The sequence below is a fragment of the Eublepharis macularius genome, chromosome 12, assembly GCF_028583425.1.
Source record: "Eublepharis macularius isolate TG4126 chromosome 12, MPM_Emac_v1.0, whole genome shotgun sequence".
NCBI classification, from domain to species: domain Eukaryota; kingdom Metazoa; phylum Chordata; class Lepidosauria; order Squamata; family Eublepharidae; genus Eublepharis; species Eublepharis macularius.
Window position 1 is genome coordinate 59,907,624 of NC_072801.1, and position 26,445 is coordinate 59,934,068.

The window sequence follows — 26,445 nt, forward strand, 5'->3', positions numbered from 1 at the left end:
GTGCCGGGGGTGGAGGTGCATGCCATGCAGCTGGTGTGCCTGGCCCACAGATGCTGCAGCCAGCCAGCCTTGTGCTGCTGCTGACGCCAACGCCGACGCCACATGCCCCCGGCCAGGTGCAGCAGCTGCAGGCCAGGCACGGCAGGCGTCTGGGGTGGTGTGCGGAGTGCGGGCAGCTGCCATGCTCCATCCCAGCCACCCGGCAGCCAATGGGGCCGGCTTGCTGCATGATGATGTCATCACGCGGTGATGTCATCACGCAATCCGGGGGAGCACGTGCACGCGTGCATGTGCATGTAGGGGTGGCCACAAGTGCCAGAAACCCTGGCGCTGCCCCTGATTATGGCTTGATAGCAAAAAAAATGTTCTACCACATGTAAGATGGTAATAATAATAATACACTGGTAAAAAAAATTTTAAAGTCAAAATTCGGCAACAAGGAAGATCTAATTCTACTGCTAATAAATCCCATTCATGATCTAACCTCACATTAGATGAGTATAGAACTCTACCTTTCTCTTCTTTTGCACTTATAGCTTCTGGGACGTATTGGGACCGCGGAAGAGGCAGCCTTGGGTGTCCTGTACCTGGCTGCTGATGGAACTTTCTGTACTGGTTTCAACCTTGTGATCAGTGGTGGAGCGGAAGTTGGCTTTGGGACAAAGGAAGTGATGGATCCTCAGCCTGGCAAAAGTGTGCGTGGGAGCTTTCAAGGTCCCACTAGGAAGCTTTAAAGCTGTAAAGAGGGTGGGGATAAGAGCTAACAGTCCAGCTGTCATTTATTCAAAGTCATCCATCCAAGAAGAATTGCTTCAAAGAGTTGTTGCATCATGAAGCTGTAGCAAAAGGGGATAAAATGTGAGAAACTCGTGAGTCAGTGTGTGGACAGGTTCGTGTCAGACTAGAAAGGTCCAGAATGAAAGACAGCAATACCATCAGCAAGTGGATTGAGTGGAAGGCAAGTGAACAGGGAGAAATACACTTGCTGTTCAAGTGTCATTCGTCACTTGTAGCTTGGCCCTCAGACTCTGATATTGTAAGCAGGTGCTGAGCCTTGGAATGTCCCTTCTGTAATTAGGCTTCAGTTTGTCAGATGCATGCGCCCAAGGAGAACAAGACCATGAAATGGTTGAACTTCGTTAAATGCTTCCTGTCGATGTTTTCTGTTGAATTCCTTTGACTATCAACTGTGTGTGTTCTTATCCCAAATCCCATCATACAATAAAGAAAAGAAGTGCTATAAATATGCTGTCGCTGTTTGACTTTGATGCTTAGCCATGCATTCTCATCAAAAACTACCCTCCATAGCTGAGCTGGGAAGGTGTGGAACAATCTATCAAGAACGCTGAAAGAATGAAAGTTCTTTTTTTAAAAAAATGGAGATCAAAGTAGAAGAGCTTGCAAACATAGGATGGAGGGTAAATGTACTTTGCTTGCTTGCCCATTTTGAAGGTGTTTCTGAGTTTTGGGGTGAGGATTGCATGGAAAATATTAAGTTGGGATGAGTAACCCTACAAATGAAGAGATGGCACAACAAGCCTGTGATGTAATTGCGCAATTCATTCTAATTCCATAATTAGAATATCAATTCTCTCTTCTTCCAATTCAAGAATGTCCAAGTTTATCAAAATCTTTCTCTAGAAGACTTAGAGGTGCAAGCACCAAGTCATTACTGACCCATGGGGGGACGTCGCATCACGTTTTCTTGGCAGACTTTTTATGGGGTGGTTTGCCGTTGCCTTCCCCAGTCATCTACACTTAACCCCCAGGAACATGGGTACTCATTTTACCAACCTCAAAAAGATGGAAGGCTGAGGGCCAAGCTACACATGACGAATGACACTTGAACAGCAAGTGTATTTCTCCCTGTTCACTTGCCCTCCACTCAATCCACTTGCTGTTCAAGTGTCATTCGTCATGTGTAGCTTGGCCCTGAGTCAACCCTGAGCCAGCTACCCGAACCCGGCTTCCACCAGGATCAAATTCAGGTTGTGAGTAGAGCTTGGGATGCAGTACTGCAGCTTACCACTCTGCGCCATGGGGCTCTTTCGAATATGAGACCCCTTTTTAATCTCAACAAATATCCTAGACCTCCCATATGATAGCAGTAGACAGTTCTATTACTATCCACTGATTGGAAAAAAAAAACGTTGACAAAAAGATAAAAATGACAGTTCTTTTCTCCTCCTCATTGGAGCAGGAGAGGTCTCAGGACACTGAGACAACACTCACAACCTCATTTGCGCAACAGGGCTCAAGTCTTGGACAGGGTGGCCTCTGGAGCTCCAGGTTAGAGCAACACAGACCCTATGGCACCCCTAGGAATCACACAATTGCACTTTCAAAAGAGGCTAATCCTGATTAATGGGATGTTATTTAATTAATTCCATGTGGCAAAAATCTTCAGCTGCTCTTTTCTGCATGTTAAGCCTTTATTCAAGGGTTAGGAATTTTCCCCCCAGGCTTCTTGGCAACCTTAGTAAAAGAACTGATGACTTCCTCGTGACATTATCATCTGGTTGTCCTTTTTCTGGCTGCTTTGGTGAAAGCATGGAGGGGAAGGCATGGATTTCTGCACTCCCTACCCACAGCCAATGCTATTCCCTCTCCCATTCCCCAACTCTTGGCAGGCTTTTTTAAAAGTATTGGTTGTATATTAATTGTTTTTATTATTTTATATTTTACAAAACAACAAAAAACAAGAAGATAAGACAAAGGGGGAAACAGCTTCCATCCAAACTGGCTATTATTTATATATATTAATTGAATCCATTTCTAAATAATAATTCTGTAAAATAACTATTCAATACCTTCATCAACACTTACTTAATTGCTAAGTTTTGGTTGTAGGTATATGGCCATACCATCTCTTATAGATCAGAGGGGGGTGTCTTTTCTTCTTCCTCTTGATCCACAGTTTCTCCACTAGCACTGCCACCACCCCAACTGAAACAGGTCCTTCCCTTTACAAGGTTTTTGAGCAAGCTGGTGAACCACTGAGCATGTACAGAGTTCTAGTACATAACTGAACAAGCTGCACATATCTGAGATCTAACAGAACTTATCATAACCAAGAAAGGTCTTTAGCTAGAAGAGCCTACAGAATATAGGCAGTATACAGGATGGGGAAAATAGATCTGGGACAAGGTTTGCCGCCACAAAAAGGAAATGAAACAGGAAGCTACAGTCTAACTACAACATTAAGGGTTACCACAGAGTAACCTTGTTAATTATTATTTATTATTATTTATGTCATTTATGGTCTGCCTTTATCACTGATACTCAAGGTGGATTACATAGTGTGAAATTTGTATCATCAATATCAAGGGCATTTTAATAAACAATGCCATTGGATAAATAAATGCAAGTTGATAAAGATATAACATTAGCAAAAATCCAATATATAGTTGAAGAAATACTGAAACAGAGCATAAGCAATTCTAGGACTGACATTGGACAACAAAGAACTAAGGACGTAAGGCAATATAGCGGTGGTGAATTCTATAGTACCTAACTTTTTAGTGAAGTATCTTTTGAGAGCACCTCCCTACAATACAGCCCTTCCTGGAATGGGCTTCTAGTGCCTGGTTGGGAAAGCAAGTCCACCAGTCAGATCCTCTGACTCCAGAACTTCACCTTCTCTTCCCAAAGTGGGGGGAAAGAATTCCCTCCCCCAAATCCAGACCCTTTCCCAGCCTCCATAACTAACTGGCTCTCATATCACGTTCTCTTCGTCTTACACGTCTCTCGTTTTATGATAGTACCAAAAGGCTAGAACAACACACAATTATTAATCCCACGTTGTCAATTACCCAAACATCCGAAGGAGTAGTGTCAGCTTGAGCAAAGGCATTTCATTGCCCCGCTCCTCCTGGCTCTGCAGGCAAACTCACAGCTTGATTATGGAAAGGCAAATCAGAGGCTGTTTTGACATTAAAACGCCTGGTCACAAAATCCTCCCCATAAGCTGGAAAATGGGGCAGAAATACTTCCAGAGAGTTCTGCCTACAGTTGCAGATTCAGCTCACCGAAGACGAGTTCAATCTGGCAGCCATGGGAGGAGTGAGGGACAGCGTAGCCAATGGCCAGGTCATGATCCCCGTGGGCCAGCGAGTTCGACACGGGCATGGGCTGCTGGCCCAGCCAGGGTCAGACAGCGATGCCCCAAGCCCGCCCACTAGAGCCACCCCATGCCAGGGGCACCGTGGGCCAACGCAGCCAGGAAGGACTATGGAAAGGCAGAAGGAGTCCCTCAAAAGCAGCTGGGGGGATGGAGGGAGCTCAGTCACTCAGCTGGATGCTGGACAAGCAGGGAGCCGGTGAGCACAAAACAGCGGGTCAGGCCCCGGCACCCTCAGTCAGAGGGCCCGGCCAGGCAACATCGGCAGGGAGGGTGGCCAATCTTCCAAATGCATCACTGGGGCTGCCCCCAGCCACAGCCCACCCCACCCCCCTAATGAGAGGAGAGGAAGGGGGGCACTGGGGCAGGGCCAGCCTGGACAAGAAGTTTCTCTAACCTGCCAATCCTGCCAAGATTCTCTAACCTGCCAATCCTGAAGTGTCTCCAGCCAGTCCCGTTCGATCACTGCCCAAATGGCAGCCAGGGGAGATTTTCTATGCTGGTTGCAGATCCCTCAGGTCCCGTCCCCATCCAACCCCGAGGAGGGGAGCCCCACCATGGCTTCTGGGGTCAGGAGAAGTTACCAAGGACCGGGACCACTCCCGTCCAATGTCCAGCCACATCCCCCTCCCCACCACACTGTGCAGGCCTCCTCGCCTCCATCCTTCCCACCTGCGGGCAGGTGGGCCAGCCATCGGGCCCCCACAGGCATGCCCACAACTGACCATTGACACCTAACCCCCCTCCCCCACTGGTGGATGGCTTATCAGATGCCAGAAACACCATCCCTTGTAGAGTGTGGGCCCAATGCAACCCAACTTGCCCACTCGGGACCCTGACCCTGACCCTGCCAACCACCATCACTACGGGTGTCAGTTTATGGAATTCAAGTTACTCTGATTTCATCTCCCACCCCTTGCTGCAAAAAATCCAAGGTCTCTTGAGTCAAAAGATTCTTTATTGAAAGATTATATTCAAAGTACAGGTGTCCATAATTAATCCAAAGGCATGAAAGCTTCTGGCTGGCCATGAAGCTTTGTTGAGAATGACGTGTTAGTTACATGTTGCAATATATCAAAACTTCCTGCTATTCTCCTCCCCCCACTGCCCATCTACAATGGATGCCTGGGAAGGCTTGAGATAGACTCCTCCAAGGCCATCATCTTCTGCTGGTAGATAAGGCCTTGCGGGGAACACAGCTGGCTCTCTGTGAACCTGCGAACAAGTAACACTGGAAAACTACAGAATGAGAAAGCATCAGAAAGCAATATGGCGTTACTGTGGCTACTCCTGACAATGGGGGAGGTGGAGGGCCACCCCACATCCTCTGGCTGGGGCCCCCCTGAAGCAACATAGGGCATCCGGCCACAGGCGCATATGGAGCCTTTTGCGCCCTACCCCCTGGACGGTTGGCACTCGTTGAAATGTGCATGTGGTCATCTCCGGCCCAACCCCCGCACTCTAAGACAAACAACCAAGAGTCGAGCTGTAAAGCAACACTTTTATTGGTCTTCGTTAGGAGGGGGTGTATGTTCACGCATCTTGACGCTGTTCATCGACCAAGTGGGCGGGGGTTTCCCATCACAAATGGAATACGGAAGACAGGATTTTCCCACCTCTTCCCATAATTTAAAACTCAATACAATAGACAGTTTGTACATTCAAATGAGAGCTGGTGAAATGTGGTTAGTGTTTTTGAGTAGGATCCAGGAGATCCACGTTCAAATCCCCACTCTTCCATGGGCATTTGCTGGATGATCTGGGGGCAGTCACACTCTTTCAGCCTAACCTACCTCACAGAGGTACGAATGAAGTCAATGAATAAATTGTAAGTCATTGTGTACAGAAATCAAACCAGCTGAAGAAAAATGGGGTCTAGAACAGTTCTGGCCTCCTCCTTTTTGCTACCCAGACATTGTTGTTTGCTAATCTCCCAGGATGATCTGCTGTGTAAGTGTGTGCATGTGTGCATGCTTGGCTTTTCCTCCCACCAGTGCTGAGGCATTCTTGATGAGCACTGATGAAAGATACTGTCCCTCAGGCATGGTTTTGGGATGTGTCAGGTTAAAATTAGGAAGGCTCTAGAATTCTTTTTTCTAGGATAGAAGTTCTACCTCAGAAGGATGCTGTTGATGAACATTATTCTACTGTATATAAATTCCAATTTAAAAAGTAGAGCTCTGTATACACACATTTTTTAAAAAAAAAGTTAATTCTCAGAACCAAGAAAACTTGTTTACCTGTCAATAACACAAATTAAGGCCATTTGCACTGATGATTCTGCAACGTGGTGTTTTATGTCACCATAATGAAATTTACTTTGTACTCCCAACATATTTTGTGAAATGAAAAGGAGGGGTGACTTTACAGGTTACTCAAACTGTTTCAAGTCTCAGTGTTGTACCCTGGAGCATGTTCTTGGTTGTATGATTGAAAGAAATCAGCTGACAGAACAATAAGAAAATGAAATGTACCCCCCCCACACACATAAGCAACAGAGCTTGGGGGGGGGGCGCTTCTCTTCATCGGAGACACTCTGGTGGTTTGTTTTGGGTGAGAAGATCTGCCTGTGGACAGTTGCCCCTCCTGAGATCGAAAACAACTCTTCCACCAGCAAAGAGCTTGTGGATTTCTTTGAAGACTTAAATGGTGGGAAAGGTAGGAAGTGAATCTTGTAAACAAATAAATAAATATAGTGATGTGCATCTGTGGGTGTGTGCCAAACCTCTGTGTTTTGTCCTGCGTTCGTTTCTCCCCTTCCCTTCAGTTCGCCAAGGGGCCAATGTGGTTTTCTGTTCACAAGCATCTGAAGGCGAGTCATGAGCTGCGGCTTTCCTCACCCTCCATGACTGGTTCTCTTTATCCGCTTAAAAATGCCACCTCTACAGTAAACCTCCTTGAGGCAGCTTTAAAAAAGGAAATATAAGAAAGTTCCATAAAAGTGTTTTTTAAAAAAACATTAGAAACCCTGCAAGATGGTTACAAAAACATAATACAAGGATTAGTTTCCTCAAATGATTTACTTATCCAATTTTTATACTGATTCTTTTCAGTTAAGGCCTCAGGCTAGAAACTATAGTAATAATGACAAAAAGAACAACCCCCTTATCCAAAAGTCCAAATACAAAGAAATGTTTTGGCCTGGTGAGGCTCAAGGTAAAAGGAATTCAACAGGTTTGATGGCCACCCACATCATCCGTGTAGGGACAGAGAGCAACACTTCAGAAGAGCATCTTAACTGGGGGGGCTGGACAATATAGGAGAAGGTGCCCCTTCAAGGACCCCATTTATGGCCTTAGAGGTATGAACCAACCCTCTGTATAGATTGTGGCCAGGAACAGATATGCAGCAAGCAGAGAACTTTGGGCACAGGTATGAGAGGATCCCTGTACCCAGCCCGTTACTCTCTCCTGCTTCCAGTATATATTAAGTTAGCAAATATAAAGAAAATACAAGGTTGAGAGTAATAGATACAAGGAGGAGAGTAAGCTGGAATAAGATCGGGGCCAAAGTGGCAACTCCCATCTTCTGCTTCAAGCACCGCACGAGAAGAATATTGGTAAGAAATTTTAAATTTCATTCATCGAGGAGAGTGTTGCAAACACACCAAGAGAAATATGCAGATGATGGAAAGTAGAATGGTCAGACCTTTTATGGCATCTGTATACTCATCAGTCATTGAATTCATTCTTTCCCCCTGTTCTAGTAGGCAACAGGAGAAAGAACCTGCTTCCCCCTTCCAAACAGATGGTATTTGTTTATTTTCACAGCATTTTTTTTTACCATTTCTTGGAGAAAAGAACCAAGAAATACTCTCAATACATTTAGCAAATGTGCCTGTGAGTATTTGAAGCTTGGGCACAGTTGGAAAAACAGATCCTGTATCTGGCTGCTGATGGAACTTTCTGCACTGGTTTCGACCTTGTGCTCAGTGTTGGAGAGGAAGTTGGCTTTGGGAAGAAGAACAAGGTGGATCCTGAGCCTGGCCCAAGTGGGAGTGGGAGCTCCCAGGACTCCTCTAGGCAGTAATGAAGCTGCAAAGCAAGGTGGGGATAAAATCTAAGAGTCCAGCTGTCATTTATTCAAAGTCATCCTTCCAAAAAAGCAGTGCTCAAAAAAAGCGTGGAATCATGATGGTGTAGTAAAAGGGAATAAAAAATGAGAGTCTAGAGAGTCACTCTGATGCAGAGGTTAGTGTCAGACTAGGACTACTCAGCAATTAAATTTACATTGGGTGGGCCACAGTTACTCAGATTAAGTTTCTACCACCTGGAGATGATGTGAACAGAAAGGAGAGAACCATGTATATCGTGTAAAGCTTTTTTTTTTTTATTTGAGGCAAGGATAAAAATAGTCCTTTAGAAACACACCAGTTCAGACATGCCACACTGATAAAGAAGGATCTGATATGTTCATTCTTGCAGGTAGGTTTGCAAGGTTTGTTTAATCCCTTTGACTAACAACTGTTGTGTGTTCTTATCCCAAATCTCATCATCCAATAAAGACATGGCTCAATGAGCAGAAGTGCCATAAATGTTTTTACTGTCTAGTTTTGATACATGTATGTTAGTTTGTAACAGAGCTACCCTTCCTAGTTGAGCAAGATTAGGTGCCCTTTCAGCTTGCTTTCCCTCACCTCCAAGCTCTCTGCCTGAATTAGATTGCTTCTCCCCTTTCACCTCCTTTCAGATTGTTTTTGGGCAAATTGTGCTTGCTTGCTGGTGAAGGAGCAGCGGTTTTGCATATCCTTCAAAAGTCGGGCTTCTGACCAGAGCAGTGGTGGAGTTGGTGTATATCTCCTCATCCCAAAATACCACCAAGCAATCCAGCTGTTGAACCAAGGATGAAAATGTAATCCTTCACCACCATCAAAATAGGTTCAGTCGGAACTTTGAGGGAAGAACTGAGATGCTTTGAAAGATTTTCTTCAAAATATCAAGTCAGTCTGAGGTTCTCAAATATGTCTGGAACCAAAACGTCGAGCAACAAGAAAAGAGAATAAAATAAATATTAAAATTCATTACACAGTACACAGATTCGTAAGATTAAAATCACTGTGTATAAAAACTTTAAAAAACTCAGAACATGGTATACACCAATCACAGCAAATCACAATATATTTACACAAACATATTGACCAAAAGACCAAACACGTTTTGGCCCTGGGGGCCTTCTTCAGTGGTCAAAAATTATTTTCGTACATGCATAAAATGACAGCTATATCAGTATAAAAATATTTTTGTCAGGTTTGAATATGAATCTTTAGAAAAGTGGAGCTCCAAATCCTAGTCACAAATCAATTATGCTTAGACTGAAGAGCCACACTTATCAAAGATGACAACAAAGGGCAAGCATTCTGTCCTGGGCCTTAGTTAAATTCCAGGTGTCTCTGATTTGCACAGGAACTCACACTGGGAATTCAAGAGAGGGCCTTTCTGAAGTTAGTAAGGAAAGATACTCACATAGATCCTTCTAGGGTTGCCAACTGCGAGCTGGAAAATTCCTGGAGATTTGGGGGTGGGGCCTGGAGGGGGCAGAGTTTGGGGAGGGACCTCAGTGAGGTGTAATTCCATAGACTCCAGCCTCCCAAGCAGCCATTTTCTCCAGGAGAACTGATTTCTGTAGGTTGGATAGCAGTCATAGTTCTGGGAGATGTCCGGGCCCCACTTGGAGGTCGGAAACCTTAAACCAGCTATGGAACGCAGACTCTTCTTCAAGCAGAGCGCTGGCGCGCCAAAGGACTACATCTCCCAGCATTCTGCGAGATACGGACCTTGCAAACCACATGCTGCGTGCGGCTGCTACTTTCCTGCAAAACCAGCTGGATTTCGGTCCTTGGGAGGCGGCTGCGAGGCTAACTGCAGATATGGCCGCTGGGCTGCGCTACTCGGGCAAGGTTGCCGTCGTTACCGGGGGCACCAGCGGCATCGGTTTGGCCATCGTGAAAGAATTTGGTGAGGCTGGGAACTGACGGGGCGGGGGCGGAAAGCAAGTCAGGGGGTTCGAGCCTGCGGAGGAAGCACCAGCCCTGCTCGGGAAGGCTTGCTTCCTTTCTGCCAACGGCGATGTGTGGGGCGGGGAGGGCAAAAGTGGGGAGAAAGCAGAAAAGGCTGGACGCTCTGGCCGTTTCCAAGGAGTCCTGTGGCCCCTTGCATGCAGCGCCAGGAAGTGGGCGCAAAGAGATGCCTCAGAAAAGGGCTAAGGACTACCTATTCTTCGACTATTACCGTCTGTTGCTGGAAGCTGATCCTACAAGGTAGTTTCTCTGCTGTTTAATGTGTCAGGCTTAGAATTGCTTGTGCTGTTTCGGGGTTTCTTCAACTCTGTATTGGATTTCTGCTGGTTTTAAGTCTTTGCATTTATGTATCCTATTTCACTGTATTAATGGAAAGGACTTTGAAATTAACTGCGCTGCCTCAAGCTGTGCAAAATCAAAAAGAGTCCACTAGCACCTTTAAGACTAACCAATTTTATTGTAGCATAAGCTTTCGAGAATCAAGCTACTGGACTCTTTTTGATTTTGCTACCACAGACTAACACGGCTAACTCCTCAGCATCAAGCTGTGCAATCTGCCTTGATTCTCAGTAAGAAAAGCAGACTATAAATAACGTGAATAATAAAGTAATTTGTGTGTGGTTTCAGCGTTTGTTGTTAAAAGCCCACTGAATCAGATGAGTTATTAATTTGTGACTGGACTAATAACGCATCCGGAGGGGAATGACCTTCTAGCCACTGCCCCGGTGGACAGAGGTCCAGGGATCATTGGGCGACCGCCCCCTCCCTCCCCCCCCCCCCCGGGAGAGCACCATTTCCAGGGAAAGAGCAGCCGAGCCCACGGGTAAGAAAGCTTGCAGCTGCGGAGGACTTATTGGCTTCCTTGCAGCCTTCTTTCCTCCAGCGCCATCAGAAAGAATTCTGCTCAGTTGCCTGTGTATAGCAGGGGGAAAGTAGATTTTAAGAGAAACAATAAATCATGAAGAAATATGAAGAAGGGAGTTTTGACACTTGAAAGCTCATATCCTGGAAATCGAGTTGTTCTTTAAGGTGCTACCGGACTTGAATCTTCCTATTCTGGAGACCAGCATGGCTACTCACCGGAATAAATTGTGTAATATGTAAAATGTGGGAACCAAAATTCTAAATTCTTTTTGCATTTCTCCCCGCCCCCCCCCAGTTCTCCAAGGAGCCAGGGTGGTCTTTTGTGCCCCGGGATCTGAAGGTGAGTCTGGAGAACATGTCTTCGCCCCATGCCAGAAAGTTGGGCTGTGAATCAGCACTCTACTAGTTCAAATCCCACCACTGCCATTAGCTTAGTAGGTGGCCTTGGGTAATCGGCTCCTCTCAGCCATGGCTCCCCAGCTATGTTGTGGGGGTATTAATAACACTAACTTTGTTCACCGCTCCAGGTGGGGCACTAATGTATCTAGAATAGCAGTATATAAATGCAGTTATATCGTTCACTTCTCAATCTCACTAAATAGTTCTGTATGAAAGGAAATAGGAAGTTTGGACAGTAGAGGGCAGTACACACCAGGGGAAAGAACTGTAGGACAGTAACAAGCAGAAAATGGAAAGGGTGAAGCTTGCCCCAGAGATGCCTTGAGGGGGAAGCTGCACCTGATGAATAGCTGCTTAATGCAGCTGTTGAAGGCACAAAAGGCCAGCTAGAAAAAGGAGCCAGTCCCAGTTGTGTATTCACTGTAGAATAAAATATACTGCACTTTTTCTCTCTTCCCACCCCAAGTTTATCACTGAGTAGGAAAAATACGTGCGTGAGATGGTAGTGCTTAGGAGAACCTACTGTCTAAGGCTAGTCAGGTGGCAAACCAGGAAAGGGCCTCCCTGGTCTTGGCCCCAAAATTATGGAATTCCCTTCCTAAGGAGATTCAGCTGCCCCCTTCTATTGCTGACTTCTGCCAGCAGGGGGAGACTTTTGGTTTTGTCTGGCAGTCTCACTAATCTTTCCTCCTGCTCATGAGTTTATGTTTTTTGTTATTTACAAAACACTTAAAAAAAAATCTTGCCAAAATGATTCTTTTTAACCTCCTTCAAAACAAATCCCTTGTGTGCCAATTTAAAACATTTTAAAATGTTTTAATTCGTTTTTAAACTTTTAAAGGGCTTTTTTATTGTGCAGAAGAAGGCACTGATATTCCTTTTCACCATAAAAACACAGAAAGGTCTGAGGACTTCCAGTTTCCAGTGATCAGGGTGGTAGTGTTTTGTTGTGCTTTCCAAAGATTTGCATCTTTTATTATTCCTTTTATTTATCTCTTTGGACCAGCTCCAGTGGACTGTTTTATTTTGTTTCAAGATAGCTGCTCAGCAGGCTCAAGTTTCTTCTCTTGGAGATGTTTTTTCTAGTTTTTTTTTAAATGTCTATTTTGATAAGATGTGGAGTGCGTTTTGATTGACTTGGTTTTGAAACAGAAACAGCTGGGATATGGGCAGCGACAGAGTTTTTTCCCTGTGCTTTATAGTTGTTGGTTTTATATGCATTTTATTATTTTCTTCTTTATTAATTATTTACTTAAGTATTATCATCTTTTGTTTTTGAGCAGAGCTTATCTGGCTGGCTGAGAAGGGCATTATCAAGCTCTCCGCTCTATTAGTATGATTGTTATTGTTATTATTATCATCATCATCAGTTTACAGATTTTGGGTTTTTGGGTGGCATTGTTTTGTCATTCTCCCTGAAGATAAAATTGTAGACTGTATATTATTTTTTTTCTATTATAAAGTAGAAGTCAGCTGGCTCGGCTGGCTGAAAAAGACACTCTATGAGTCTTTATTTTTCCTGTACAGGAGTTCTGTTAGAAATAGAACACGAAATTGGTTATTATCACCAAAAAAAACCCCACAGAAAACCTAAACAAGTGCCTTTAAAAAGTAATCATTTGTATGCCAAAAGCAGTTCAAATTCATTTTTTAAAACTGCATTCTCTTGTAATATAAAAGTTTAATTTTAAAACTATGCTTTTAAAATCTCATGTTTATGTTGTGCAAAAGTGCTACTGCATTTCTGTGGAAAAACAACACAAATAAAATGTTTTGTGTTTGGAGAAGCCAATTTATTTGTTTTTTAAAGATATATTTCTAAATATTGAAGGAATACCTTTGTTTCCTTGCACGGTATCCATTATCAAATTTCTGAAATTCTCTTTTCTTGCCCGAATTAAAAAATAAAACCCAAGGAATGACAAAACCCTTAATAGTAATATAGTAGAACTGGAGAGTCTGTTCTTCTCTAGCACGAAGCATTCCTGCAGTCTGGTGACTTTGTCTAGTGATAGTAGTAGTGGAGTGTGGTGCTCACACAGAGGCAATGTCTGGTCCATCATCACGCTTACGTCTGCTTGCCCCCCTCCCCGCCTTGTTCTAGGCCAGGGAGTTCAACAAGGATGCAGCTGTTTGCTTCTATCCAACAGGATTCAATAGCAGAGCAAACCTGGTTGAGTGGGCTTTTCTACTCTCCCCTGCAGTTGCAGCCCCTGAGACCCCTGAAATGTCGTTCATGGAGATCAGCAGATATACCTCCCCCCCACACCCACACACATGAAAGAAGGGACTTTTGTCTTCAGAACAAAGTGGTAGTATATAATTTCTCTAATGAGAAATAAATTTATTTTGCCTAACTTTCAAAGTAGCTACCAAATCAGTGGAAATATATCCTTGTATAATTAGCAGAGTTTAAGTGTGTCCTCCTCCCTCAATTTGCTTGGATCTTTTGCTCTCCTGAGTCCTCCATTTTCACTCCGTGATGAATTCAAACTGCCCAAAGCACAGCCTGACTTTTGACTTCCCTTCCGGAAGATGCATGCTATGTTCGTTATGCATGATTACTCTTTGCGTTAAGACCAGCAGATGTTTATCGCTCTGTTTTTCCCAAGACCTTGCAGTGTATCAGTTAATAACTGCCTGTTGTTATAACAGATTATTTTTTAACTTGTTACTATATCCCTTTTTGAAAGTTCCAGTGGCCTAAAAACCAGTTGGTTGCTAAGCAACATTTTGATTTAGTGGCTGGTAATATGCTGGTTGCTTTTTGTGCTGAGAGTTGTAGCCGTGCAAACCGGTACAAGGAGATATAATCCAGGATGGTTGCTGTGTTTACAAAGGCATTAAAGCCGGCGTATGCAGGTTGTGTTGATGGTGTTCATAGTTCCTATTGTGGAGTGATGTTGCTGATTTCTCACGTGGAAAGTTATAAGTGGATAAAACCCAAGCTATTGAGAGTCAGTGTGGTGTAGAGTTTAGAGTGTCAGGGCCAAGCTACAAGTGACGAATGACACAAGTTGGACACTTGTCAGCTTCCCTCAAGTTTTGATGGGGAATGTAGGCATCCTGGTCTTGCAGCTGGGCTCTCTGACTGCTGTCCAATGGACTTCTCAACTGTCACTTGTCCAACATTCCGCCAAGCTGCCTACATTTCCCATCAAAACTTGAGGGAAGCTGACAAGTGTCCAATCTATGTCATTCGTCACTTGTAGTTTGGCCCTCAGATTAGAATTGGGGACACCCAGGTTTGAATCCTCACTCTGCCCTCAATGTGGATGACCTTGGGCCAGTCACATAATCTCAACCAAATTTACCTCACAGGTTTGTTGTGAGGATAAAATGGAGGATGAGAATGACATAAACTTCTTTGGGTGCCCACTGAGAAGAAACACAGGGTATTAATGAAGCAAACATTTAAAAAGAATATATTAATCACCTCTCAGGAATCTAGCAATGGTCTGTGAGATTCAGAAGAAATAGGGGGGAAATCAGAGAAACAGGACTCCTGTATCAAAACATTTAATATTCAACACTTGGCGGGGGTGGGGGGCTGCTGACATGTGAACATCAGTGTGGAAATTTGAGTCTAATCACTAACGTACTTAATTCTGACATTCAGAACTTTCATAATTCAAATTTTTAAAATGCGCTGCATTTGAAATTTCAAAGAGTTGAGATTTGCAAATTGGAGTTTCTAATTTAACTCCTGAATGAGCTTCAGCTGCAGGGCATTTTAAAACCAGAGTTTGCCGCCACAATGCCAGCATGTGGAAATGCCATGAGAGGGAGGCAGAGGAGGGAATAAGTTGAGCAGGCAGATGAAAGGCAGCAGGGGAATCATTTGGAAAAGGTGTCTCCTTCCCTTGTACAAATTACACTGTAATTTGTACAGTCTAGTACAACTTTATATAGGTTGCAAACATACAGTGCAATCCTAAAATGAATTACTCCAGTCTCTGTCCATTGAAATAAATGGGTTTAGAATAACAAGAACATTTGATTTATATACCGCCCTTCAGGACAACTTAACACCCACTCAGAGTGGTTTACAAAGTATGTTGTTATTATCCCCACAACAACAATCACCCTGTGAGGTGGGTGGGGCTGAGAGAGCTCCTAGAAGCTGTGACTGACCCAAGGTCACCCAACTAGCTTCAAGTGGAGGAGTGGGGAATCAAACACGGTTCTCCAGATTAGAGTCCTGCGCTCTTATCCACTACACCCAACTAGAGTAACTCTTCTTAGGATTGCATTGATTGATAGGTCCCTGCCTCCATGGAGCTTAGAATCTAAAATCAAAAATGAAAACAACAGAGGGTGGAATGAATGTCAGCAAATGCTCTTACGTGTACTTAGGACTTGAAAGGAAGGTTAAGGGATAAGCCAAAGGCCACCCAGAAAAGGTGGGCTTGGAGGCTTTGTTCTGCTTGCAACTGCTCCGTTCTATCCCCCTGCAGAAGAAAGGGGACGAGCAATTCAGAAGGAGCTGCAAGATTCTGGGAGTCCGGGGAAAGGTTACTTCCTGGTCTGTGATGTCCGCAATGAGGTGGACATTAAGGTAGGCTAGAATTGGAGTAACGACTCTGCTTCTTTGGGTTTTTTTCTTCAGGCTCTCCCGATATACCTTCTTTCTGCTCTGTATCCATTGCTAAAACAATTTTTCTGTCTTCCTCCTCTTTCTTCTCTAGACAGTTGGGTCCACCCTTTGGTGGGCTGTTCATTTTTCTGAAGGCAACTGTTGAGTAGATTCACCATCTTTCTTAGCCTTTTTTGTTGTTGTTACACCTGTGCTTAAATCCCTGCTTTGGATTTCTTCTTCAAAATTCTAGTTCTCATTGTTAAAATTGCCAGTCATGTGATTGCTGGGATCAACGCCAGCATAATAACAGCTTGATACTTAACCTCTTAAAGAAGGTGCCTGAGCCCCATCCACCTGTAAGCTAAACTGTTCCTTCCCTATCACACTTTCATATGGACCATTTCTTTTTTTGGCCCTCTGTTCACTTTGTACAGCCTCCTCAGCTATCCTTCTGTCTCTCATGCTGCTCCGATTGGATGGAATATCCCCAGCCCAGATAGTTCCAATGGTGGCTACTTGCAAGTTTGGAATCGCAGGATTCTCTGGTCTGGCATTATTCCTGCCCTGTCTTATCTCTCTCTCTATTGCTGTGTCTGCAGGCATTGATTCTGGCGACTATAGAATGCTACGGACGCCTGGACTGCCTAGTGAACAATGCTGGAGGGCGTGAGTTATTGCCAAAATTACTGCGCTCTGGGAAGAATTGGGATGTGTATGGTGGGGGGGAATTTCTTGTTTAATTAAAAGGCAAATTCATCACTGAAGAAATAAATTGGAGGATTATAATCTAACAATATTAATAAGATATATATTGTTAAATTTTTAATTCATTCATCTATACTCTGCTTTTCTTCCCTCTGGGGACCCAAAACAGCTTACATTGTTCTCTCTTTTTTATCCCCACAACAACCCTGTGAGGTATGTTAGGCTGACAGAGAATGATTGGCCCAAGCAAGCTTCCATGGCAGAGTGGGGATTCGAACCTGAGTGTTTCAGATCCAAGACTGACACTCTAACCACTACACCACATGGTTTTATGTGAGAAACAGTGCAGTGTAGTGGTTAGTGTCAGATCGGAATGTGGAATCCCCACTCTGCCATGGAGGCTTGCTGGGTGACCTTGGGCCAATCTCTATCCCTCAACCTAACCTACCTCACAGGGTTGTTGTGGGGATAAATGGAGTAGAGGAGAACAATGTAATAATAATGTAAATAAATGTGTTAGTTTAGAGTTTTCAGTGACCTTCACACATGTTATTTCAGTAATTCTCACAACACTCTTGTAAGTTAGGCTCATCCCATGTTGTGGATGAAGACGGTGAAGCTGAATTATTGGCTTCCCTAAGGCTGCTAAGGACCCAAGTAAATGTGCCAGCGGACAATCCATGATCAGATCTCTTGTTATTATTTTTCAAAAGTTCATAGAACCTGGATACATGTGGGGAAGATGCAAATCTCCCTGGGGCTCCAGCGGTGATAGAGGGGTTTAACCCTCTCCCTGCCCCCTGTTTAAATCTCCCCTCTCATGGAGTTGCTTGCTCTGAGAAATGCATTCAGGTAACATATATGAGGGGGGGCATAAATTAAATCAGAAAACTAGTCCAGGGGAAATGGTTAAATAAGTACTCCTTCCTGCAGGTCCTGGGTGATTGCCTAGGGTTTCAGAGCTGGAGGGGCACCAGTGAGCCCTGTGCTGCACGCCCCCCCCCCCCACACACACAGGTGGCAAACAAAAGAGGCAGCCCCAGGAGTCAGAGCCAGAAAGCGGAGTGAATGAACCACAACCCGGGCTGGAGGCAACTACAATGCCAAGGAAACAATTTCTCACTCCTAATAGTTGCCAAATAAATCTAATTTAAATATAAAGTGACACAGTGCATATATATAAATAATTCATATTGATGAGGAACACAGAGAGTCCTTCTGCACAAGTGCAAAAGAGCAAACACACAGGGTCTCCGGGGAAGAAGAGCTTGAACAAATATCAATATTTTCTCCCAAGGAGGACCTTATACTCAGGGGGTGCAACTGCTGATCCCTGGGTCCCTGCCCAACAGTGAACTGGCAATTTAAACCATGTGTTTATCAATACACCTGGAAGGAAAACACCTGTGAAAAAGGAAATAACAATTTACATGATTGGACACTTTATCTTTCTGCAGAACGACTCTTGACTTTCTTCATGACGCTGTAAAATATTTATGGAACGTTCTGACTGTTATCTTTGTACTAGTCTGTATGAGAAGCTTTGACAACCTGAGATATGAATCATTTATATATATATGCACTGTGTCACTTTATATTTAAATTAGATTTATTTGGCAACTATTACGAGTGAGAAATTGTTTCCTTGACATTGTAGTTGCCTCCAGCCCAGGCTGCAGTTCATCCACTCTGCTTTCTCTACCCCCCACCCCAGGTGGGGCTGACAGCTGCTTCCTGGCAGTGCATCTTGCTGAGTGCCAAGGTGAGCTTAGGAGGGCGAGCAGTGGCTTCTTGCCACTCCTTGCTTTGAAGGAAAGGGGGAGCTGTTGCTTACCCACCTAAAGACTTAGGAACCCAAAGTCCTTAGGCCAGCCCTGCCGTCCTGCAGCATCATTGAACTGAGTTGATTTGGGATCCTCTACAGCAGTTAATTTTTAATTTATAAAAATAAAATCATGGAAGATTTGATCATGGATTTCTCACCAGTGGGCCTAATTTGCACTTTTAGTGAGATCACAACGGTGGCTAAATTTCAGCTTCAGACTTCTGGTTGATAGTGAGGTCGCTTAGCAGCTATGTCACACTTGCCTTGAGAACCTTTGTAACCCGCCCTCTTTTACCTCCATGAGGAAACAGGTTCTTTAAAAAAACCCTTTCAAATCCATCAACAGAATCTCTCCTGTTGCTCTTTGAGGATTTTGCTTCTGTGAAATGCTCTTCCTTTTTTATGATCACTCAGTCCTCTTGTTGAACAGATCCTCCTGACCAAACAATAGATGACGTGAGTGCTCAAGAGTTCCGTAGCCTCATGGATCTCAATGTGGTGAGCTGTTTCTTAGCATCAAAGGTGAGTGACTCTACCGTTATGAACAGGTCTTCTGTTCCCTGAATCAGCAGGAAAAAAATGGAATGTTCCTGGTATACCATTCTGAGGGTGGAAAGTCCTCAGCAGTGACAGATAATCCTTTGTAACTCAAATCAGTACTACGGGCCTGCTTTACATGCAGGCAGTCTCTGTTTCAGTCCTGGCACATCTAGTTGAAACACAGAGTGTTGGGAAGAGCATCAGTCCATCATGAAACTTGGGTCCCCAACCTTGTTGAACCTGTGGGCAAGTTTCAAATTTAAGGACACTGGGCGCCATACCAAATGGGCTGCCATGGGGGAAGATGGATAGGCTATAAGCCCTGAAGCCTGTCTGGAAAAGGCAGGGCTAGCAAGGTAGTTTCTACAGGGCTCTGGGTCCAATGACAAAACATTGAGGGATGAAACAAAATGTTAAGAGGTTTCAAGCCAAGCATTCTCCTTTGATGGAGGCAACTGCTTCCAAAAAGAGTGTTTCCTGCCAAGACAAACATCTGAGCTCATCTGCATTTGCTCTTGTTGTGACAAAGGTTAGCTGACTTAAACACACACACACACACACACAGATATGAAAACGGCCAGCCCTAGCAATTGAACAAACACTTTTATTGTGATAGATGTCAAGGAAATGGGACTATTTGGCCTCCACCATTAGAAGGGAAAGATGAATAGGTTCTAAGGTCACCAGCTATAAGCTCTGAATTCTGTCTGGAAAAGGAAGGACGAGCAACTGGAGGTAGTGAGACCTTCAGCTGGGCTAACAGCTCAAGCCTGTCCTTCCCAAAGAAGAAGGGAGGGATGATGCTGGGAAAACAAGTAGCAGGTCTTCAGGTCTGGATAGTTACTTTTTCTCCTTTTGCTTATTTCTTATAAACAAACCCTTTGCGAGCTGATATCTCCTACCTCCTCTTCGTTGCGATTTTGAGTAGAATATATATTAGTTGAATAAACTTTTGTTAAAGGATGCAAGAGACTGCCTCTGAATTCTTACCAGCTAGCTGGAGGCTGCTTGAGCAAGCTACGTATAGATGTCCCAAGGTGTCTAGTGTAGTTTTGGGGAGGCCGGAAATCTTTGGGTGGTGGCATAACCCTGGACCCCCCTTAAAGTCTCAGGAGGGAGAAAAGGGGGAATTCCAACAAGGAGGGATTGGATTCCTCTTGAACACACGTCCCCGGGCATCTCTCAGCTGCCGCTCGCTGTCTTAGAGCAAGTGATAGCTCTTACTCTGATGAAGGGAAGCCAGAACTGGCTATTTGATCTGCAGAGGAGAAGCTTTGAGGAAGAAGCAAGTGGGCACCGGAAATACATCGGTGGGTACCTTGTTGGGCATCACTGGAGAAGGCTGTTCTGGATAAGACACACTAATGGTCAGTGCAAAGTTGCTTGATACGTTTTGAGGAGCCAAGCAGACTTTCTCCTTCTCTGTCAACAGTTTGCATTGCCCTACCTACGGGAAACGAGAGGGAACATTATCAACATTGCCAGTCTTGTGGGTAGTATTGGGCAAAAGTATGCTGTGCCGTATGTGGCCACCAAGGTAAGCCTGAGCCAATGACATGAGCCCCCATTTCACCCTATTCTCAGACTTGAGGTTTATTTACTTCTGCTCCTCTGCTTTAAATAGCATCTGGAGGAGGTGAAGCTAGCAAAAGTCAATGTGGAATCTGCAGAAAACTTTTACTAAAGGAACATTTGCTTCCTTCTGCATTCAGCACTATCAACATTTGCACGTTGCATGAATAGTCTGAGAGGAGCTTAAAGAAGTGTTTAACTTTTATGGATAAAAACACCCATGATCTCCCAGGGCTCCTTGGGTGAATCCTTCCCCTAGTGCCCCAGGAGGTAGACATGATAAATTGGAATAGGTGGGGTCTGTCTTACTTTGGCTTTAGTGCAAAGAAGAAATCCCCCCTATCTCATGCACAAAAACCGCTGCTTGCCACCCTCTGCTGGGTTAAAGAGCAGCAAGACAAATGTACTGTGGAGGAGACTCAAGATGGGTATCTGGTGGAAGACTGCCAGCATCCAGTCTCTAACACTCTACTCCACTTAAAGTGAGCTTCTGGAGACAAAACGACACGCTGTGCTGGAAATCTGTAGTTAGATCCCTTGGTGTGTACATTTTAGCCTTAAAAAGCAGCTGTGGAGGGCAGCCAAATGGGGATCAAACTGGAGCTGCTGTGGAAGGGGGCGTTAACTCCCCCCATGCCATTTCTCTGTTCAAGCCCCCCCCCCAATACTATCAATATTTAGTTAGACATTTATGCCGTTTATTTCCCCCGTTGGGGACCCAAAGTCGATTTCAACATCCTCCTCCCTTTTTCTTCACAACAGCAGACCTGTGAGTCTTGATGATTTTAGATATTTTTATGGTTGTACTTAAGAGCAGGTGCACGGGCCCGAGTAGTAGGATATATTTTTTTAAAAAATACATTAATGTATTTGAATGGAAATACATTTTAAAAAAGTACAGATGGGACCTGTGGCAGCCCCAAGTCTCTGCCTGATACAGGCCAAATCGCTGGTTTCTCCCAACCCCCCGAGAGGTTTCTGCTCCTCTTTTGTACCTGCTACCAATGAAGCTGAAGTTGGTTCCCAGTTCCTTATTTGCAGTTCCTAGTTCCTTATTCGCAGAGCAAAACACAAATATTGGGGGAAATTGAACAGCTTTGAACCCCAAAATAAAGACTGTAGGAGCACATATCGCACACCTCCATATTCAGCGGACTCTGCCCTCTAAGTGGACATATGCTGAGTCCTCCTACAAAGCCCAGTTCTTGAGTTAACAGCTTCAAAGTAGGGTAAGAGATACAAGCCCTCTGTACTCCCACACAGTCTTGGATGGCCCCAGATCACACAGCCCTGCACTCACTAGACTGTGGAACTAGGAACTGTGAACAAGGAACTGGGAACCAACTTCAGCTTCATCCGCTATCACCACTTGGTCTTTGTGGGCATTGCCCATGGGGAGTCTCCCTGCTCCCCTGTGCAGGCTTGCCACCCTGAGGCCTTGCCTTGTGCCCAGTCTTCTGCTACCCAGTGCTTGGTTATTGCTGAGACTGCTTGCAGAACTTGTGCACCGCCGGAGGACCCTACAAATAAAAAGCATTCTCAAATCTCCACAGGGTCAGAGGCAGAAAACAAGCAGCCTATTAGTGCAGTTGCCGACTTATTTTTACTGGCCCTAGCTGTTGTGCTTTTGGTGACTGCCGGGTTTGCAGATGGAAGCAGAGGAGAATGTTGATCCACAAACCATGAAGGGCTTCCTCTGCTGATTTCTTGATACGTCAATGCAAAAATGAACCTGGTCTCTTTGGCTCGGTTAGCAAACTGACCTGTCACCCGTTCGTCTCGCAGGGTGCTGTTACTGCAATGACCAAGGCCATGGCTATAGATGAGAGCAAATACGGAGTTCGAGTCAACAGGTAAACTTAATTATTATCCATACAGAACCAGCAGCGCACATGGTGGTTTTCAGAGGAACATCAAGAAATAAACAGGCCCCCGTATCAAGCTTACAGCCTGAATTTCAAAAGAAAGAGAAGTGGGAGTTTATCCTAAAAATAGCAAGGAAGATACTGCTCTTCAAATCTCATTCATTTTGGGACATAGTCACAATATATAAATAGATTTGCTCTGTCTTTTGTCATTCTCTTTGCTCTTTGCTCCTGCCACTTTTATTCAATTGCTCCACCCATTTGAATTCTAGCATCTCACCTGGGAATATCTGGACGCCTTTGTGGGAAAACTTAGCAAGCCAGACAGCCAATTTGGACGCAGCAATCCAGGAAGGCAGCAATGCTCAGGCAAGTGCATTTTGGGAAACCAAGAATGGGGTCATTAGGGTAGTAAGATGCAGTGCATACCGGGTGATAACATGGTGGACTGCATATGGTTCTACATGTATGACCTCTGGTATCTGTTATGCAAATGCAGACTATCTGCATACAAGTGGTATTTTGCATAAATTACTTATGTTAAACATATGGAAGACTACGCACAGAGCACTGATGCCTCACCAATTGACCACTGGATGGCCTTCTTAGTCAGTGCTGCTACCTAGCTTCTCAGAACTCAGCCACTTATCTTGCACCCTTAAGGACTAGAAACTTGTAGTCTGATAAAGATAATCCAAAAGAGCAGTAACCATATTCACAAGATACAAGTATAAACATCTCTCCTCTTGCAGCTCCTGGGACGGTTTGGGACCTCAGCAGAAGTGGCGGCGGCTGCTCTCTACCTTGCTGCTGATGGCACCTTCTGCACTGGGATTGATCTTGTGCTCAGCGGTGGCGCTGAACTTGGCTATGCAAAGAAGAACCTGGCAGATCCCAGTTTGGCCTGCGAAGGCTAGTGGATTAGAGCTTGGAGCCAGCTGAGACTTCTTGAGGAAGTGAACGAACAGGGGTGGGTAGAAGAATTAGATCTGCGGCTTACGCTTCATTTTTGAAAGCCTGGCTAAAACCTTCCCTTTTGTGGCAGGTCTTCATTTTGCTAATTCTCTGTAAACCTGAAAGCCGCAGCCGTCCACAAGCCCCTTTTTTAAAAAAAGTCTCTGTATGTGGATTGTGGTGCCACCTGCAGGTCCTTGTGTGGACAGCGCTCTGCTGCTTGTTGCTTTGAATGGAATTTGGAGTGCTCTCTATTTTGTCGACAGGCCTCCTATTTTGTGACTGAGGTTTTTAACATGTCATGAAGCACTCGGAGAGGAGGTATTCATATGGAGCAGCAGGAAACAAATATTTTAATAATAGGTGGAATCATTTAATAAAAAGGCGGGATAATCCTAAATTATCCTTCCAAGGAGACGAGCCCCCATCAGTGTTTGTACGTCATAGCAAAATGATAGACAGCCCTGCAGCCTTTGGGCGACATACATTTAAAAAGGCTTGCAGTGCTGCAAACAAGAGTGGACTGGCCTCTGAGCTTACCAGGAAAGTTCCTGGCAGGCTGCAGCCCTGGAAGACCACAGGGAAGTCAGGAGCAGGCAGAGCTGAGTGGCCTTTGGTTGAACTGGCACCCGTTGCTGTCATCACGGCCACTTGAATCTGAGCCAAGCAGTCCCCATGTTGCTGTCACCCCACAGGAGCGACTTGGCGCTGCTTGCCCCGAGGCTGATTGAATGTCCCTGTCTGCTCCTGGTGGTGAATGCTCTTTGAGCTTTGTTTTTCAGTATGTGGAGAGCATGCAGATGAACCCAGTGCTGAAGCATGGGACACCCACTGGTGGGCCACTCTACCGCTGCCGCCTCCTCTTCCTTTTTGTCCCTTTGTCGGTGGGGGGACAGCTGGTTGCCCGAGACAGGCTGCTTCTGTCTCAAGCAACTTAAGGCAAAAGGAAACGTAAGGAAATTATTTATGAGAGTAGGTAAAAGTTCCTGACAGAAAATAATGCTTCCTATACATAAATGCATTTCTGACACTTTTATAGATGGTGAAATGCACATCAACTCCTTGGCTTGGCAACAGGATTTTAGGGGCTTCTGCTGGTAATGAGGAGATGACCAATTTTCCATTCATTTCTTGGAAGCCCCTCCCCTCCTTGAAATTAAGTAGCCCCACCTAGCATAGAAGGCTGGCTATATCTTGGTATGGGACGCTTCTATTCCGAGCAGGAAGAGGGAGAAGAGGATGGTGCAGAGAGGCAGGTGTGAGCAGTGAAATGTTCTGCTGCCAGATGAGGTGGAGGTTTTTTCCCCTGCTCGATTGCCAGCCCCCTGAAATCAGTGTGCTTAGAAGAGTGTAACTCCACTTAGGATCGCCCTGTTAAAGACTCCCTGCCTTGGATCCAATGGAGCATTTCTTCAGATGGAAGAATTTCCACCCACAGAGAGTGACTTTTTTACTTCCCTCCTGCTGTATCCCCCAGCCCCCCACCCCAATGCCGCTCAGGTGTTATTTTGCCCAGTGATAGAACTGGGGGGGGGAATAGTCACCCACCCCCAATTCCCATTGTCATATGGTCAGCAGTGCATGGGTTTGTTTTGAGAATGTAAGCAGATTATGTGTATATGCGCTGTGAAACACCAAACTGGTATAGGTCTGAAATGGGTTCCTTAATACAACGTGAGATTTCCCTGTCTGCGGGATGGAACAAACACGAGCTACATGTACTTAGGTGTCTCATTAGGATTCAAAAGTTAACCTGAACGTTTTCCTTGTATCACTTCTCACCATCATGTGGCCTTAAGCTAGAAGCAGGGTGAGGCTCGTGCTGCATACTGTTAGCCTTCCGTGTATGTTTTGTTCTCTTGCCATAAGAACTGGCATAGTGTAGAGGCTGGAATGCTAACTAGGGAGGCCTGGGTTCAAATCACTGTTCGGCCCTGAAGCCTAAGCCATCTTTGCTCTCTCAGCCTATCCTACCTTACAGAGTTGTTGTGAAGATAAAATAGGAAGAGGGAAACCAGGTATGGCATCCTTAACTTCTTGGAGGAAGGATGTTGGGGGGGGGGGAAATGTAAACGATAAGCATGGGAACCTTTCAGATGTGAGCTGGCCTTCCTAGCTGACAAATCCTTGGCTTGCGGGAGGGCCACGGTCAAGGTTAGGGGATATTCCCTTGTAAACTTCCATTCCTACCCCAGAGGCAGTTGTACTGCTGGCAGGTAGCCAGATCATTGCTCAGCAGGTCCCGTGGTAATAGACTGGCTATGCAATAAATCAATTGCTCCTCTACCTCTTTTAAGGGCTGAATTTCAAGTTGTAACTGGAGGTGAATTACCTAATACTCTGGAACAATATATTAACTTGTCACTGTCCAGCTGCATACCACTCATCACAGTATGGCAGATGCAGTGACGGAAGAAAACTGCTTGTTGAACTTCTCCCTGCCATAGCAGGAGAAAGGAACAGCCCTCTTGAAAATCTGTCCGTGTAGTTGTGTATATGGAGAAAATCTGTAAGGATGTCATCAGATTCTTCTTACTGGATTCCAAAAGTAATGAGCCCCAAATGCTCCCTTCCCCATCACTTTGGGAAAGGAGAATTCGTGTATGCCCCTACTGCGGTCTGCCTCCCTCTTTGTAGCAGAGTAAGCCCCAGGCTTTGTGTCTCAAGATACAACCCACCTGTGCAGCTAGGCCTGCCAGCAACTGTGTGTAGCAATTAGCACACTACAGGAGTCATTTGGAATCTGGCCTCCTCTCTGGCAGGATCAGGGTTGCGGGACTTGTAAATATAAAAAAATTCTAGGGGGCACACAGAGCTGGATAAGTCAGAGTGTAGTGTAGTAGAGCATTTGACTAAGACCTGGGTTCAAATCCCTGCTTGGATGACTTCAGGTTAGTCATTCAGCCTAACCTCCTTCACAGGGTTGATGTGAGAACCAGGTGTGGTGGCAGGGGAAAACCAAGTCCACCAATGAGCTCCTTGGAGAAGGGAAGGGGCAAACATGTA

At 44.9% G+C, this 26,445-nt stretch overlaps 1 protein-coding gene across 1 annotated transcript in view; it reads left to right on the forward strand.

Moving 5' to 3' along the window:
* Positions 1-23,693, forward strand: part of LOC129339518 (uncharacterized) — a 33,491-nt gene extending 9,798 nt beyond the window's left edge. Inside the window, exons 9-18 of the mRNA XM_054994099.1 lie at positions 537-695; positions 9,711-10,074; positions 11,296-11,340; positions 15,857-15,957; positions 16,578-16,644; positions 18,939-19,030; positions 20,481-20,585; positions 22,406-22,473; positions 22,758-22,854; positions 23,238-23,693. Of these exons, the coding sequence (XP_054850074.1) occupies positions 537-695; positions 9,711-10,074; positions 11,296-11,340; positions 15,857-15,957; positions 16,578-16,644; positions 18,939-19,030; positions 20,481-20,585; positions 22,406-22,473; positions 22,758-22,854; positions 23,238-23,402 (1,263 nt within the window). The 3' untranslated portion in view covers positions 23,403-23,693. The remainder of the gene's footprint in view (positions 1-536; positions 696-9,710; positions 10,075-11,295; positions 11,341-15,856; positions 15,958-16,577; positions 16,645-18,938; positions 19,031-20,480; positions 20,586-22,405; positions 22,474-22,757; positions 22,855-23,237) is intronic.
* The last annotated feature ends 2,752 nt before the right edge of the window (positions 23,694-26,445 follow it).